This window comes from Canis lupus, chromosome 3 (genome assembly GCF_011100685.1).
Source record: "Canis lupus familiaris isolate Mischka breed German Shepherd chromosome 3, alternate assembly UU_Cfam_GSD_1.0, whole genome shotgun sequence".
In the NCBI taxonomy this organism is placed as follows: Eukaryota; Metazoa; Chordata; class Mammalia; order Carnivora; family Canidae; genus Canis; species Canis lupus.
In genome coordinates this window covers 46412280-46426643 of record NC_049224.1, presented here as the reverse complement: position 1 = coordinate 46426643, position 14364 = coordinate 46412280, and the positions used below count along the sequence as shown (strand labels likewise).

Genomic DNA, 14364 nt, shown 5'->3' with positions numbered 1-14364 from the left:
AGGGAGAGGGACAGGGAGAGAGAGAGAGAGAGAATCTCAAGTAGACTCCTCGCTGAGTGCAGGGCCCAATATAGGGATACATCTGATGATCCTGAGATCATGATATAAACCAAAATCACAAGTCCAATGCTTAACCAACTGAGCCACCCAGGTGCCCCTCTTCTCCTGTTTACATAGATAAATCCGTAGTAACAAATTTTATTCCTTGCTGGGTGAACATTATTGGTGTCATTTTTAACCTCCTTCTGTTTTACAAATGAAAGTTTTTGTGTAATTGGTATTCTGTAATACCAATAAATTGACCCACTTACTTCCCTCCCTTCTTCCCTTATAATATATAAAGACTCCATGCTGTTGAGTTAGATCTAAGAAATTACCTCTGACTAAATCAGGTGTGGGTTTCTCAACCTTACCATGATTGACATTTTTGGATGGATCACGCGTTGTTGTAGGGGGCTGTCCAGTGCATGGTAGGATATTTAGCAGCCTCCCTGACCTCTACCCACTAGATATCAGGAGGACATATCCACCCATCACTGTTGTGACAGTCAGAGATGTCTGCAGACATTGCCAAATGTTCTGAGGAGGGGCAGAATCACTTCCAGTGGAGAACCACTGACCTAAGTTAATGCAGCTTTCAAACTGTATCTTTCAAGATGCAAGGTGGAATGATTTATGAAAACCTTCGTTTAAATGCAAGGAGCTCCTTGACCTCCTTAACTTTATTCTGGTTGCTGATTAGCTACACACAATCTCTACAGTCATTTGTTTGAGGACTATTTATCAAGTGTCCAGTTTGTGCCAGGTGTTGTTTGTTGTTTAGGCAGTAATGCTCTAACAGTGACTGTGCTGAAGGTATCTTCTCTCTTGGAAATTACATTTAGGTTGTAGGAGTCAGTATACAGAACACACAGAGAAAAAAACAAAAAGCAAGACAGCCTGTTAGATGCTGAAAGATGCCATGGAGAAAGCAAAGCAGGGGAAGGGGATTCCAGGAATATGCCTGGGGAAGGTAGGCAGTTTCCCATGGGCTGGCCAAAGAGGACCTCACTTCAGGGGGCATTTGAATGAGAACTTCAGGAGGTGAGAAAGAAAACCATGTGGATATCCAGGGAAATTCTTCTAAACAGGAAGTCTTCTAAGTTCAAAGGCTCGAAGGTGGTACCCTGACTGTCCAGTTCCAGAAATATCAGGGTGGACAGTATAGATGGAAAGGAGTAGCCTGCCTGAGGGAGAATCAGGAATGCGGAACAAGAAAGGACACAGGGACAGAGTGGCACAAGAGAGGTCTAAGATTCTGACAGTCTAAAAGTTTGAAGGACTTTGGGTCTTTTTTAGTGTTGATGAGAAACCACAAAGAAGTTTCAAGACAGAGTGCTTGATTTGGTTTATACTCTGTTTCTAACATAAAACAGCTGTGGCACACTGAGAAATAAACCCAGATCAGACAATTCTCTACCACATAGAGTGTAGAGGCAGCGTGGCCTGAGCCACATTCTCATTAGGAGCTTAGGGGGCTGGGAATGTTGAGCTGAATATATTAGAGCATCTGTTCTTCAGTGTGGCCATTTCAGTTCAGACTCATTTCCAATTGTTTGACCCACAAATTGGGCAAGTGATCCAATCTTGCAGAAGATCTATTTTGGCTCTTCCTGATATTCAGTGGTCCACCTGCTACATATACTTTCCAAATAACTTCTTTCTCTACCTAAAGTACAGATATAAATATGATAGAAAAAAATGCTATAACCCTTAGTATCTATAACAAGCAAAATTTTCAATTGTTCATTAGTTCACTAATCATTCAGCTTTTGAGTAATTCTAATTTGTGGTTTACAGAGTATGTATTCACATTTATTTAGATCTATTTTTTCTTTATTACTATCTATTGCATCATGCTTAACTAACCAGCCTGTGCTGTGCATATATCATATGTGAAATCATTAATTCTCTGAAGACTTCATGCAGCATACTTTATTATTATGGCTATTTACAAAAGAGGAAACCAAGGCACAAAAGGATCTTACTGCTGGTAAGTAGTTGAGGCTGGATTTCAAGTAGGTAGTCTCATGTCTGAGCCTGGGCTCCTAAGAGGATATTCTTTTGCCATGGTTAGCACCTGTTTGGTAGGTATCAGGGCAAAAGCAAGAACCAAGATGTGCCTCCTGCAACCACTGGTCTCAGTGCAATAGAATGTGGACAGGTAGGACATGGGGTTGAAGGCTTGCATATCTTGAGTGATGCCTGTGGAGTGAACATATACCACTGGAATGCTTTTTTTTCCCTTCTTTCTTGAAGTATAGTTGACAAAGAATGTTATATGAGTGTACAGCGTGGTGATGCAACAATTCTGTACGTTATGCTGTGCTCACAGATGTAGCTACCACCTGTCACCAGACAACAGTGTTACAATACCATTGACTATAATCTCTATGCCCTATATTTCATCACCATGATTTATTCCTTCTGTAACTGGAAGCCATGACCTCCCACGCCTCTTTACCCACTTTGACTTCCCCCTCCCCCCGGCAATCACCAGTTTGTTCTCTGTGCTTATGCACAATCTGAAATATTAAATGCTAAATTAAAGGAACAAGAAAACATAGAGCCAAGAGGAAGGGATTTAATTTTAGGAAGACTTTAGGAAGTGGCAAGTTTGAGCTGGCCTAGAAGGAACCTGGTGTTGATGATGACTAGTGGATGAGGTAAAGAGAGAAGGCCATTCCAACTAGAGAGTAGAGCAGGAGCAGAGAAGCAGAGAATAAGAAAAAGGCCACCTTCTGGAAACAAACAGGGGCCTTGGTGTCTGGTGCTCAGGGAGAGAGGTAAGGCTGGAGAGGAGGATGGAGGACCAGTCGAAGAAAGGTTGAAGGAGGTTGGATCTTACTCTGTTAGCAGGGAGAAGCTGAAGGCCTTCACCCTGGGGATGGAGATATCAGAGCAGTTGACTAAAAAGAAAGTTATGGCTCCAGTATGGAGCAAGTTAGAGAGGGAGGGAGGTTTTTCCTGGAGGAAATGGTTGAAATTCCAGAATAAGCATCCAAGGGAGAACCCTTAGATTTTTTGTTTTGTACCTCTTGCGAGAAGGCCTTATTTCTCTACTTTTTTAATATGAGAGAGAATTATAAAGATGGAATAGCGGATGCTTCATTGTTACCTTTATAGGATATGAAATAGTATTCAATAATGCCTTCTTTTCTGTCTAAAAACAAAAATTGTGTTTCTGGGAGAATATTATGAATAATTTTTGTGAGAATACATTTTCTTTAATCAAGTCATAAATGAAAACTTGATTTACACTTTCAGAGAAAATGCAAACTACATTTCAAAATGTCTCAGCATAAAGTATTGAATGCACTTCAACTTTTAATCTCTCTCAAAATGATAATGTGCTAAGTGCATTTCAGCCTGTTAAATAAAAAGCCTGTTCTGAATCCACTGTATCTTTTAATCAGGGTGAATGTGCTGGCTGACTATTGGCTCACTTAAAATCTGTGTTCTAAAATCAGTGTATCTGTTAATGCAGTGATTTGTTCAAAGCATGTACATATGCTTACATAATACAGGTCATCCTTCCATGTATTTCATTTCTGTTCAAGTTTTTTCATAAAACAATTGGCTTTTAAATGGTTATATAGATATGTAAAACTTGTTACTCATGATTAAAAACAGTAGAAATGTAACTGGCATGGATTATCATCTGAAGACTTCTAATATTTGCCCATTTTCATGTTACTCCAAATATTTTCTAATCAATAACATAGCAAATGTGCATTGGAAAACAGTAAACACATTTTAGAGTTTTAAAATATTTCCAGCATAGACACTATCTCTTAATTATTATCCAATCCCATTAGATTTATTTAAATATTTCTGTTCTCAGGTAAGGATTCTAATTTTGTCCTGAAACTCAGTCTGAGTTCTTCTCCTCCAGGATGTTTCTTTCTATTCAGACATATGTGTATCATCTCAGAAATTCTGGAATGGACCCATCTAGGAAGACTTTAAAAATCAGCTTTCTGTAAAACAGGGAAAAAATCTTTCTGTTTATTGTTGTCTCCTAATATCTAAGAAAAAAAATCATCTGTAATCTGAGGAGGTCCTACATTTTGATGCAAACTTGAGACCTCTTAAACCATGCCAACACGTGCAAGTGAATTCATGATCAGAAGCACAGGCTTTCTGTAGCCCTTAGCATTCTCTACATTTCCACATGCAGGGGAACTAGCTGTTCCAGTAACAGCTTCACTTAATTAGTTTTATGGGACAAATTTTCTATAATTGCTTGTACCAAATAAATGTCCATACACATCTTCATTTGCATTTCCAATTAAGTATTTGTTCATTTCACCTATGATAGGTTTTGTATATTGTAATGGACACAGTTACACAGTCATTTTTTTTAAGTTGATGCTGAAGGTTTTGGCCATTAAAATAAAGAATATTTATATTTTACCTTACATTAAGATTTATGGATGTATGGCCACCTAAAAATTTAAAAATGGCTAAAACATATTCAACTCTCCTTCCTGCCTAATCCTCTTCCAATATGTCCTTTGAAATACATTTTAAAAATGTAAATGAGGCAGATTTGTCAATTGGCCCTGGAAACTAGGAAAAGGTGCCTTTAACATGCTGGAATTATCACAAACCCTATGTAATATACAAGGTGGATGGGATTTGGTTAAGATGGGCAGGCAAAGGGAGAAAGAATGCCTCATGGAATTCCTCTAATGTCTTGGAACAAGAAGATAGCAAGTATTAAATCCAAGCATACCCCACATGAGGGTAAATGCTGAGTGGGTGAAACTTTTCTAGTAAACAGAAAAACCTCTTACATTGAGTAAAAGAGTAAAATCTAGCTGCTGCTTCTTCAGAATGCCTCAATTGTGGCAAAGCAGAAATGGATGGGCAAAAGTGTAATGCATAGATGTAAGTAAGTGGTAAGTCAGAAACATACAGAGGACACGTTATTTTATGGCCCCAAAATGATTTCATTACCAATAAAACTTAGAGCAGACATTAATCTTTATGTGAATACTTTCCCAGAGAAGTGTGTGTGTGTGTGTGTGTGTGTGTACACACACACACATATATATGTTAAAAATATTTGAAATACAAGAAAAATTATCAACTTAGAAACATGATTATATTATCTATGCAGCTTTGGAAATATCAGAAAAAAATAAGGCTGTAAAGTGATGTTTCTTGAAGGCCCAAATGTTTGAAAGTCCAAGTTCCATGAAGTGAATGTTCATTAAGTTTGTGCGTACTGTCCTACAGCTACTCAATTTCTGGGGATGAGACCCTGGAATGTTCCTTTTTCAACAAGTTCTTATGTGAAGTTTAGGCATATTAAAGCAGTGATTCCCAAATTTTAGAGACTAAGCAATAAGCTTGATCTAACATAGTGTGTGTGTACACACATAAATATATAAGATATTCTGTTCAAATACCTGTCTAATGTGCTTGAATACTGATCATGTGGGCTCAAAAAATGTCTCAATAGATTCCAAAAAGGCAGAAACTAAATTATGATCACAGTGTTGGGCAAACATAAATTAGTAACGAAAATGAAACAAATATCAAAACACCAGGTGGAAAAAAAAAAAAAAGTCCCAAGGAGCTAATGTAGATACCAAAACTACAGTTACAGACTTTTTAGAAATTAGCAATGAAACACTATACATAAAGCTATGGATAAGGGCCAGAAGTATTATTCAGAGGAAATCCTTACCTTGAATGCTTTTATAATTAAACAATGAAGGTTGAATATCAATTAGGCATCACAACAAAAGATAAAGTAAATAAAATTAGTAAAAGGAGTTTATGAAGATTAAAAAAAGAACAAAAATGTAGAAAATATGTAAACAGTTGATATGATAAATCCAAGTATTTGTTTCTCCAAAACCCAATAAAATGGAGAGGCCAGTTACAAGGCTAATGAAAAATAAAGTGTATATTATTAAAAATAAGGAAACAAGAAATACGGGGATCGCTATGAAGAACATAACTAAATTATACTGAAGAGTATGGAAGACAACTTGAATCACTATAGGGATATATCTTGAAAAAATTTGAGTGTTATAAAGGTATAAAATCTTCCAGATTACTATGAATATAATAAAGTTCCCCATCTGGAAAAATTAATGTGTAAAAATAGCAAGAAAAATTATGTTTAAAATATAGAGAAATGTGAATATCAGACACTGAATGCATTCTTTAATGAAATAATTATTTATGAAAATATCAGAAAAAAATCATCAAATAATTTCACCCTTTTCTCCCTACATCTTCTCTTCCAAATAAGAAAATAACAGATTCAAATTGTTTAATGAGCAAGTTTTTCAAAACCTTAATGGCACAGGCAATTTTTACATTACTGAAATGGACATAAAAGAAAATTTGTGAGTTTATTCATTCATTCATTCATTGAGCTTAGAAGAATTCTGATATCAAAAACTCAGATTTAACAAAAAAGGAAATCATATACCTTTCATGGAAGACCATTAGGAAGACCATGAAAGCACATTAAGAAATCTAATTGTGTAATTTATATTATTAATATATTAAGAGAACAAAACTTGGCAATCTCAATAGATTTGAAAGGGGCATTTGATAAAATTTAACATCTGTTCCTGATTATGGAAAAAATTAGTCTAATAAATTAGTAATTGATGAGTACTGCCTTACCATGATGGAGATCTATCAGAAGCATCACAGACATCAGACTTACTGTTGAACAATTAGAGAGATTTTGAATTTAATGAACTTCTCTGCTTACAAATTAAAATAAAGCTTTTTATGTCAGACCCAACCAATGTAAAACTATAAGAATTTATATTTTAATGAAGAAAACAATATTATCTATCTGATGTCAACTATAATTTACATATGAACAAAATTAATGAACTGCATCTTGAAATTAAAAAAGGTCAGTGAAATGTAAGCAAAGTCAAAATTAAGAAAAAAATAATCAATGGCCTTACCCAATAGGAAAACATTTTAAAAACAGAAAGCATCAAGAATTTAACAGCAGGAAACCAAAACAATTATAATGCTTACGTCCTATGTGAGGAAGTTCTAGAACCGTACTAAAAGACATGAAAAAAACCTGAAATGATTGGAAATCACTTTATATATATAATAAATTTGAAACATGAAGTCACTGAGGAAAAGGATAAATGAAGTGATGACTGTATGAGCGATTCTGGGAAAGCCAGTTGCTTACTCATCAGGGAAAAATGCATCAATGTGTTACATTGAACACAGTAACTGTTTTGCCATGAATTAAAGGTCAAACACTTGGAACAAACTTCATAAATAAAACTGTTAAAATAATGAGGAAGTCCTATGTTAACCTGAAAACAGGAATGATAAAGGAAAAAAAAATCTGAAGATGTCAATATGGTGAAAACAAAAATTGATATTGTAAGTTAAAACTTGCAATGTAGAAACAAATGGATGATATCTCTAACATAGAACGTTTTTGTTTTTTTAAGCCAAAAGGAAGAGACAAGTCAATTTAGCAAAAAAGTTAATTCCAACAGGTGGAAATTCAAATAGCTAATAAACATCTAAATGGCTCAGGCTTTATTCAGTAAGGATCATGGTCCTTAAAAGTGCAGAAGACGGAGCCAGACCACCTGGATTGGCCCCCAGTCTTGTCTCATCATTGGCTGTGTGATTTTTGACAAGTTCCTTAACCTGTCTCCATTTCTTCCTTGATGAAATGAAGATAAATATAATGTCTAACTTGGAGGCTGCGGCGAGAATTTAAATGCTTTGAGCAATGTGAAGTGAGTACAGTAGCACATGGTACCCACTTACAATGTCATCCACCATCGTCATCACCCTTGCTGTAGTAACTTAATGATCAAATTAATTGAAGCAATTGGATTAACAGATATGGTAGATTTCTTCATTACTAGTGATGATTAAAAGTAGACAAAGGACTCTCTGTGCTGTTGGAGGGAACATGACTTGATATAAGCCTCGTAGAAGGCACTTTGATAAAATGGATTAAAATTTAATCTACACATATCTCTGAGCATTTATATTCTAGGTATCTGTTTCAGAGAGGCAACTGAGCCTTGGAGAGATACAGTAATTACCCACGGCCACACAGATGCTAAATGCCAGAAATGGGAATTGAATCTAAGTCTGGCTTCCCAGTCCTACCATGGCCCACCACTAATAAACATGGGAAAGACAATGTGCAGTCTCATTAGTTGGAAAAAAGAAAAAGCACATATTAAAAAAACCTGAGGCCATTTTCTTCCCTTGAAATTGCTGTATATTAAATAAAAATGCCTGCAGTTGGCAAGGTTGCAAGGAAATGGATAGGCTTATTCACCAAGGCTAGGACTAGAAATTAATATCGCATTTTAGGAGGGCTAACTAGCAGTACTTGGCCAAAACCACAAGAACAGGCATATCCTATGACTCGGCAATTCCATCTCTAGGAATATATTTTTGGGAATGCATCATGGATGCATAGAGGTAGCTATATATAAAATCATCAGTGTTTACAGTTAAAAATTGGAGACAGTGATTTACAATGGATTGGTTAATTATAGAATCTTCATGAGGTGAAGGATTACTCTGAATTATGTACAAGAATTGATTATTACATTGGGGATGTTTCCTATGGCTTTTTTTTTTAATTTAAAAGACAAGTGATTAATAAGTATATAAATGAATATAAGACTAAGAATAGATATTATTTAATGAGCAGTTTCTACTTGTCACTCTTTACTGCTTTCTGCTGATTTTTTCATAGCAACCTCTGAGATACGTATAATTTTTTATTCACACTTCACAGATTAGGAAACTGTCAAACAGAGGGAGTTATGTAACTTGTCCAAAGTTATTCAGTCAATCTGAGGCAGAGTCAGAATTTAAACTCAGTTCATCTGCCTCTGGAGTCCCAAATTTTATCAAATACACTACAATCCTATTTTCATAAGTAAATACAAATGTACATTAAAAACTAGAGATGTGTGTTTACTTGTTTTAAAAAATATAATATTGTAAAAACTTTTTAAACCATTTTTGTAAATTTTACATAATTCTTATATATAAGAATATATATAATATATAGAATACATAGTATATATATAAAAGTAATATATATATATATATTATTTTTGTAAGATAGCTTATATTTTAGAGAGAGGAATTGATAAATGCTGGGTCCACCAAAGTTTCCTGCCATTTCCAAGGTTCTGAGCTGGGTTTTGGGTGGGATGGATGGCCTCAAAAGGGAGAAGAAGTGGATATAAATGGTAAGGGTCAGGGTAATGAGTTCAGTGTCATCTCCCCTGGCAGGTGGTTGACTTTATAGTCAGGGCAAATAATAACCTTGTGGGCATTTTCATTTCCGTTGCCATTTGGGTTTGTTTGTATGTAATTCATGCCGTTGGAAGCAGGCCTGCTTCCAAGTAGGGATATGAATGTGAATTACTACCAAGTAAAGAGTATTTATTTTCCTCTTACCCAGCCACATGTCTGTCCTCTTCTCATTTTATTAGAGAGTCATTTTGTATATATGCATCAGCTAGGACCAACTGTTGTATTGTGATGTTGTCACATTGAAGTATTTCCCCCTTTGCATGGAAAGAAAAGTGTTTGATTAGCAGCATGCTTGTTTATACCCAGATACTTTCCACTTTTTCACAGGTGGGTCAAGCTGAGGGATAAATATGACTCTTTATTTTGGATTTTGCTCTTAAATATGTATCTTCCCTCCCTAAACCAGTTGATGGATTTTATGCATATTGATTCTGATTAACTTTTCTATTGCATCAGTTGGTAACTGGTCCAGTCAAGGAAATTTATAGAAAAGCATAATAATGATAATTCTTTAAAGAGAGTTTGAGATGAGAAAACAATTTTGTTCCCTATTCCACATAATCAACTTCTGTTATATGCTGATTAAAAAAATATTTCCTAAAAAATGAATGTAGTATCTTTTTGACTAAAAACTTATTCATCCAACTTTTAAAAAGTTACTCATATTTACTATCAAAAAGCTTTTTTAAGAAGATTTAAAATTCTTTTAAGTAGAAAAAATAATTGAATAGTTAAAAGATGATTTCAGGTCAGATTCAAATCTAAACCAGACTGTCTTCTTTATAATTTGTCCTTTGGCTCCAAAATCCTGAATCATTACTCAACAAAACAAAACAAAACAAAAAAACAAAAACAAAAAAACTTCCTGTACTCTTGTATTCACTGGCTAATTTAACCAGGAATTAACTGTTATGCACTTGATAAAAGCTTTCTGATATATTGTTTATGAAAATAAAGGGATATGCAAATGCCCATTTCCTTGATTGTTGAAGTCAGTTTCTAATTAGATTAAATCTATGTTACTGTTCTGCAGAAGTGCTTTCCTCAAATGATTGCCCAGTATCTGTGCTCTTCACCTCTGAATAGATGAACATGCAAAATGTGTGTGATAAGTCAATCTGAAGAATTTTCTCATAACGGGTGAAAGACATTGTCTGTTTTTTTATTCAATGACCTTTATCTTGGAATGAAATTAAATCATCCCAGATGTCAACCCAGGAAGACTCTCCAAATGAACTTAGAGACCGCCTTTTGTCACAAATCGAAAACTGTATAGTTGTTTTTTGCCTTGGTCAACAGAGACTTAAAAATTAATTTTAGGTCTTCATTTAAGTGACTATCTCCTACCTAAAAGATGAAGGTATATATAGATTCTTTGCTCTAAATTTTCTTTTGGCTGTGTTTTAATTGTCCTATTTATTAGAGGTTTTATAAACAGTTTCATAAACTGCCAGAAATGATTTTCTGAGTTCTATGTATAAATTACAAACATAATTCTCTTGACAGGAAGAATATGGTTAGCTTTCCTTTCCTGTTGTTTAGATGCTCTCATATAGCAGTTTTGCAAGTTGAGATGCTACAGAACTTTTTATCCTATATTCTTGTGTTGGAAGTTCCTATATTATATAAAGACTGTGAAAAATGAAAATCTTTTAAAAATACTCCCTTTGATCACTTTTTCAGTGTTGAATATGCTAAATATTCAAATACATTGACCTGCTCTTAAATTAAACATATCCCAATACAAAGTAGGATATTTCCTCTTTCCCTTACTCTCCCTTTTCCCAAAAGATATTCCTATAGCAGACAGACTGAGAAATTGGTATCAACCAAATGTTCATCAATAGGAAAATTAATAAATGAGTAAGTTCATATTCTGAATATTATATAGCAGTTTAAAGAAAACCAGATCTGTGTACTATATACACATTATCAAATCATATTGATTGATAAATACAAAGTGAGGTTCAAAATACAGTTTCACACAGAAAGAATTTAAATTACTTTTTTCAAGGGGATATTTATGAATATAAATTCTCAGTACAAATTTAGGAAGGATACACGCCAAATTCTGATCTAATTTCTGTCTGGGGATGGGATTGTGAGATTTGTAGAAGTTCAAAGGGATTTTTGTGTTGTTTCTTTTCTGTAATCTTTCAAACATTTTACAAATGTGTAAACTTATAATTGATATGCTTTAAGATAATATTATATGAAAGTACCCAACATGAATAGCCTATATGATATCTCTAGCTTTAATAACTGATTTAACATCCCTGGGTGGATTCTGTGTTTTGCTGACACAATAGTAGCACATTTGAAAAAGAGGAAAAGATCATTTACAAAGAAATCACCCCCCCCCAAATTACTATAAAATATATTTTTTTCTACCGATACCTCATGTTCTTCTGTTGCCCTTTCCTAACCCTGAAGAAATCATGGAAATTTTAAGATAACAGTACAATGACTGTGGGTTGAGGCACAGCTAAATTGGACTGAATTCAGGTTGGCAAATTGTCATGCTGTTTTTGTATTTATTTCTTTCAACTTTAACACCCACAATTTATTAAGTGAGACTGTGGATAAAAGAGGAAGCTCAGAATCCTGTTTGGACACCGTTTAGGAAGGAAACCAGGTCTTTATGGGGCACCCCCTTCCTCTTAGCCACTGGCCAGGAAAACCATCTTTCTGTTTAAAACCTATTCAATCTGAGAGGTGGGGTGACTTTGGGAAGGAAGGTGACCTCTCCCTTGTAAAGTGTAATGGCTCTGTTTCCCCCATGACTTATTCAACTCATTTCCACCACTGTTTATAAGAACACTTGTGCTGAATACTTGTAGTGACAGCAATAGTCAGTTAAAATATGGCTCAAATTTCATGCCATCAAATTTCCTACATTATTTCAAATCTTTGATTATTATAATCCTAAATGGAGCTTTTGTTAGTTCAAGTTTTGCTGATGTCCTTTTGGAGTTACCAGGTATTCTTCTTACAAGCCAGAAGTTTAATCAATGCAGTATACTGCTGTGTAATCATAAAAAGCAAGGCTGGTTTTGAATCTGGAAAGTGAATGCCTTGATGGGACCCACATCATTTCTAAAATGGTACAAGAAGTATTTTTCTTGGATGCCTTACATGTTGGGGTCCACTAGCAGATTAGGGTCTGGAAGTGATGTGACCTGTTGGCTGAGAGATGATATCAGAGGCACTTGTTTATTTTGAAAACTACTCAGCATTTTGTGCATTGTAAATATTTTTGATTTTGACTTCAGCTTCAGCTCCTCGTGAATTGAATTTGCATTGCTTCATGGCTGTGAAACACTGATCATCTTATTAAAATCAGTTCCTTTATTTCTTAAAAATATTTTAAGAACCACTTTATTTGGGGATAATTTTAGATTTACAGGAAAGTTTCAAGGATAATTGGAGTTCCTATGTACCCCTTGGCTTGTTTCCCCTAATAATGTTAACTCTTCACATTGCCATGGTACATTTATCAAAACTAAAAAAAGAAAACAGACGTTGTGCATTACTGTTAACTAAACTTTGGTCTTTATTTGTATATTACCAGTTCTTCCACTAATGTCCTTTTTCTGTTCTGGGATCCAACCCAGAGTACCACATTGCATTTAATCATCTTATCTCCTTCAGTCTTCTGAATTGTGACAACTTCTGAGGCTTTCCTTTTTCCCATGACCTTGGCAATCTTGAGACATACTGGCCAGGAATTTTGTAAGATATTAATCATTTCTAATCAATGAAAATGGGTAACATCTGAGATTCTTGAAGGAAAGCCCATGTAGACCTACTAATAACTTGTATGACTAATTTTTCATTATTAACCCAGTTTCAGCCTGCTGATTGTTACTTTATCTTCTCAATTATAACAGCACCCTAGATTTTAAGGTCGATGTATGATGGATTTACTATTTGCTGAATATCTGCTTCATCTGTGTGTGCATTGTGCAGTTTCAACTTTGCCAGTTCAAACTCCACAGAAAGTTGGTATTTTACCTATTGTTTATGACAGATTCGAGATGGACAACCGAATTGCTACGTATTGAAGAATAAAGATTTAGAACAAGCTTTTAAAGGAGCTATTTACTTGGAGATGGACCTCATATATAATCCGGTAAGTCTAGCTGGGCCATCCATACCCTCCAGCTTCTCTGTACCTAAAGTAAAAGATGACCAGCTTGGCAAGACTCAAATTCATGTAAAAGTGTTTCAGAAATGTTGCAGTGAGAGAGAGAAACAGGGTTTTAAACCTCAGCTGTAAAATCAATGCCAGACAATCCAGTTTTTAACTGGTATTAACCCCTTGAGCCAGTAGAAATGATGGTGTTTAATTTCCAGTACATCTCAATGTCAAGGAAAAAAATTTTTAAAAAAGGAGAAATTAGTTTGTTAGCAGCTTTATTGCCTGTAATCTTCTCTAAGGCCACAGCTGGTGGTCAGACAGAGGTCTTTGCAAGCCCCTGACATGTTATTTAATTGTTACAGTAGCTGTCCAGCTATCCAATACTACCAAAACAAGTAATTACTCATTTAGAAACTGCAATTTAGGAGGAACTTTTCAAACATATCTTAAACCTTTAGTTTAATATAAAATATGTGAATACTCATTTGCCAATCCTTCGCTCTGGTCATTTGTTGTTTATACCATGGATTTATTGTGTTCTATAACATATTCCTTGCATAAATATGCTCATAATATATATAGTCGTATCTAGTTTCAGGTTTCTTTTAAAGTGGAGATCTACTTTATCTACTAAGATACAAAACAATCTGAATATAGAAATTTCCAGACTGTTTTTCCCCCCATAAAATTATTAACTCAAAAACTATCTTTTTAGGGATGGACCTTTATCAAGGCTTTCTAGAACAACCCACATTTAAAGTCTTCTGGCCTATGCTGGGGTTTCAATAATTTATATGATAATTGATTAAAATATGGAATTATAATACTGGGCAAAACTGGCATAAACAAGTTTGGGAGTTCGCACAGTC

General features: G+C 34.8%; 1 protein-coding gene across 11 annotated transcripts in view; it reads left to right on the top strand.

Moving 5' to 3' along the window:
• MCTP2 (multiple C2 and transmembrane domain containing 2) overlaps window positions 1–14364 on the top strand; it is a 245082-nt gene that overhangs the window by 143111 nt on the left and 87607 nt on the right. For all 11 annotated transcript variants that reach the window (XM_038532734.1, XM_038532731.1, XM_038532739.1 and 8 more), the window contains one exon: window positions 13385–13486. In XM_038532734.1, the coding sequence (XP_038388662.1) occupies window positions 13385–13486 (102 nt within the window). The remainder of the gene's footprint in view (window positions 1–13384; window positions 13487–14364) is intronic.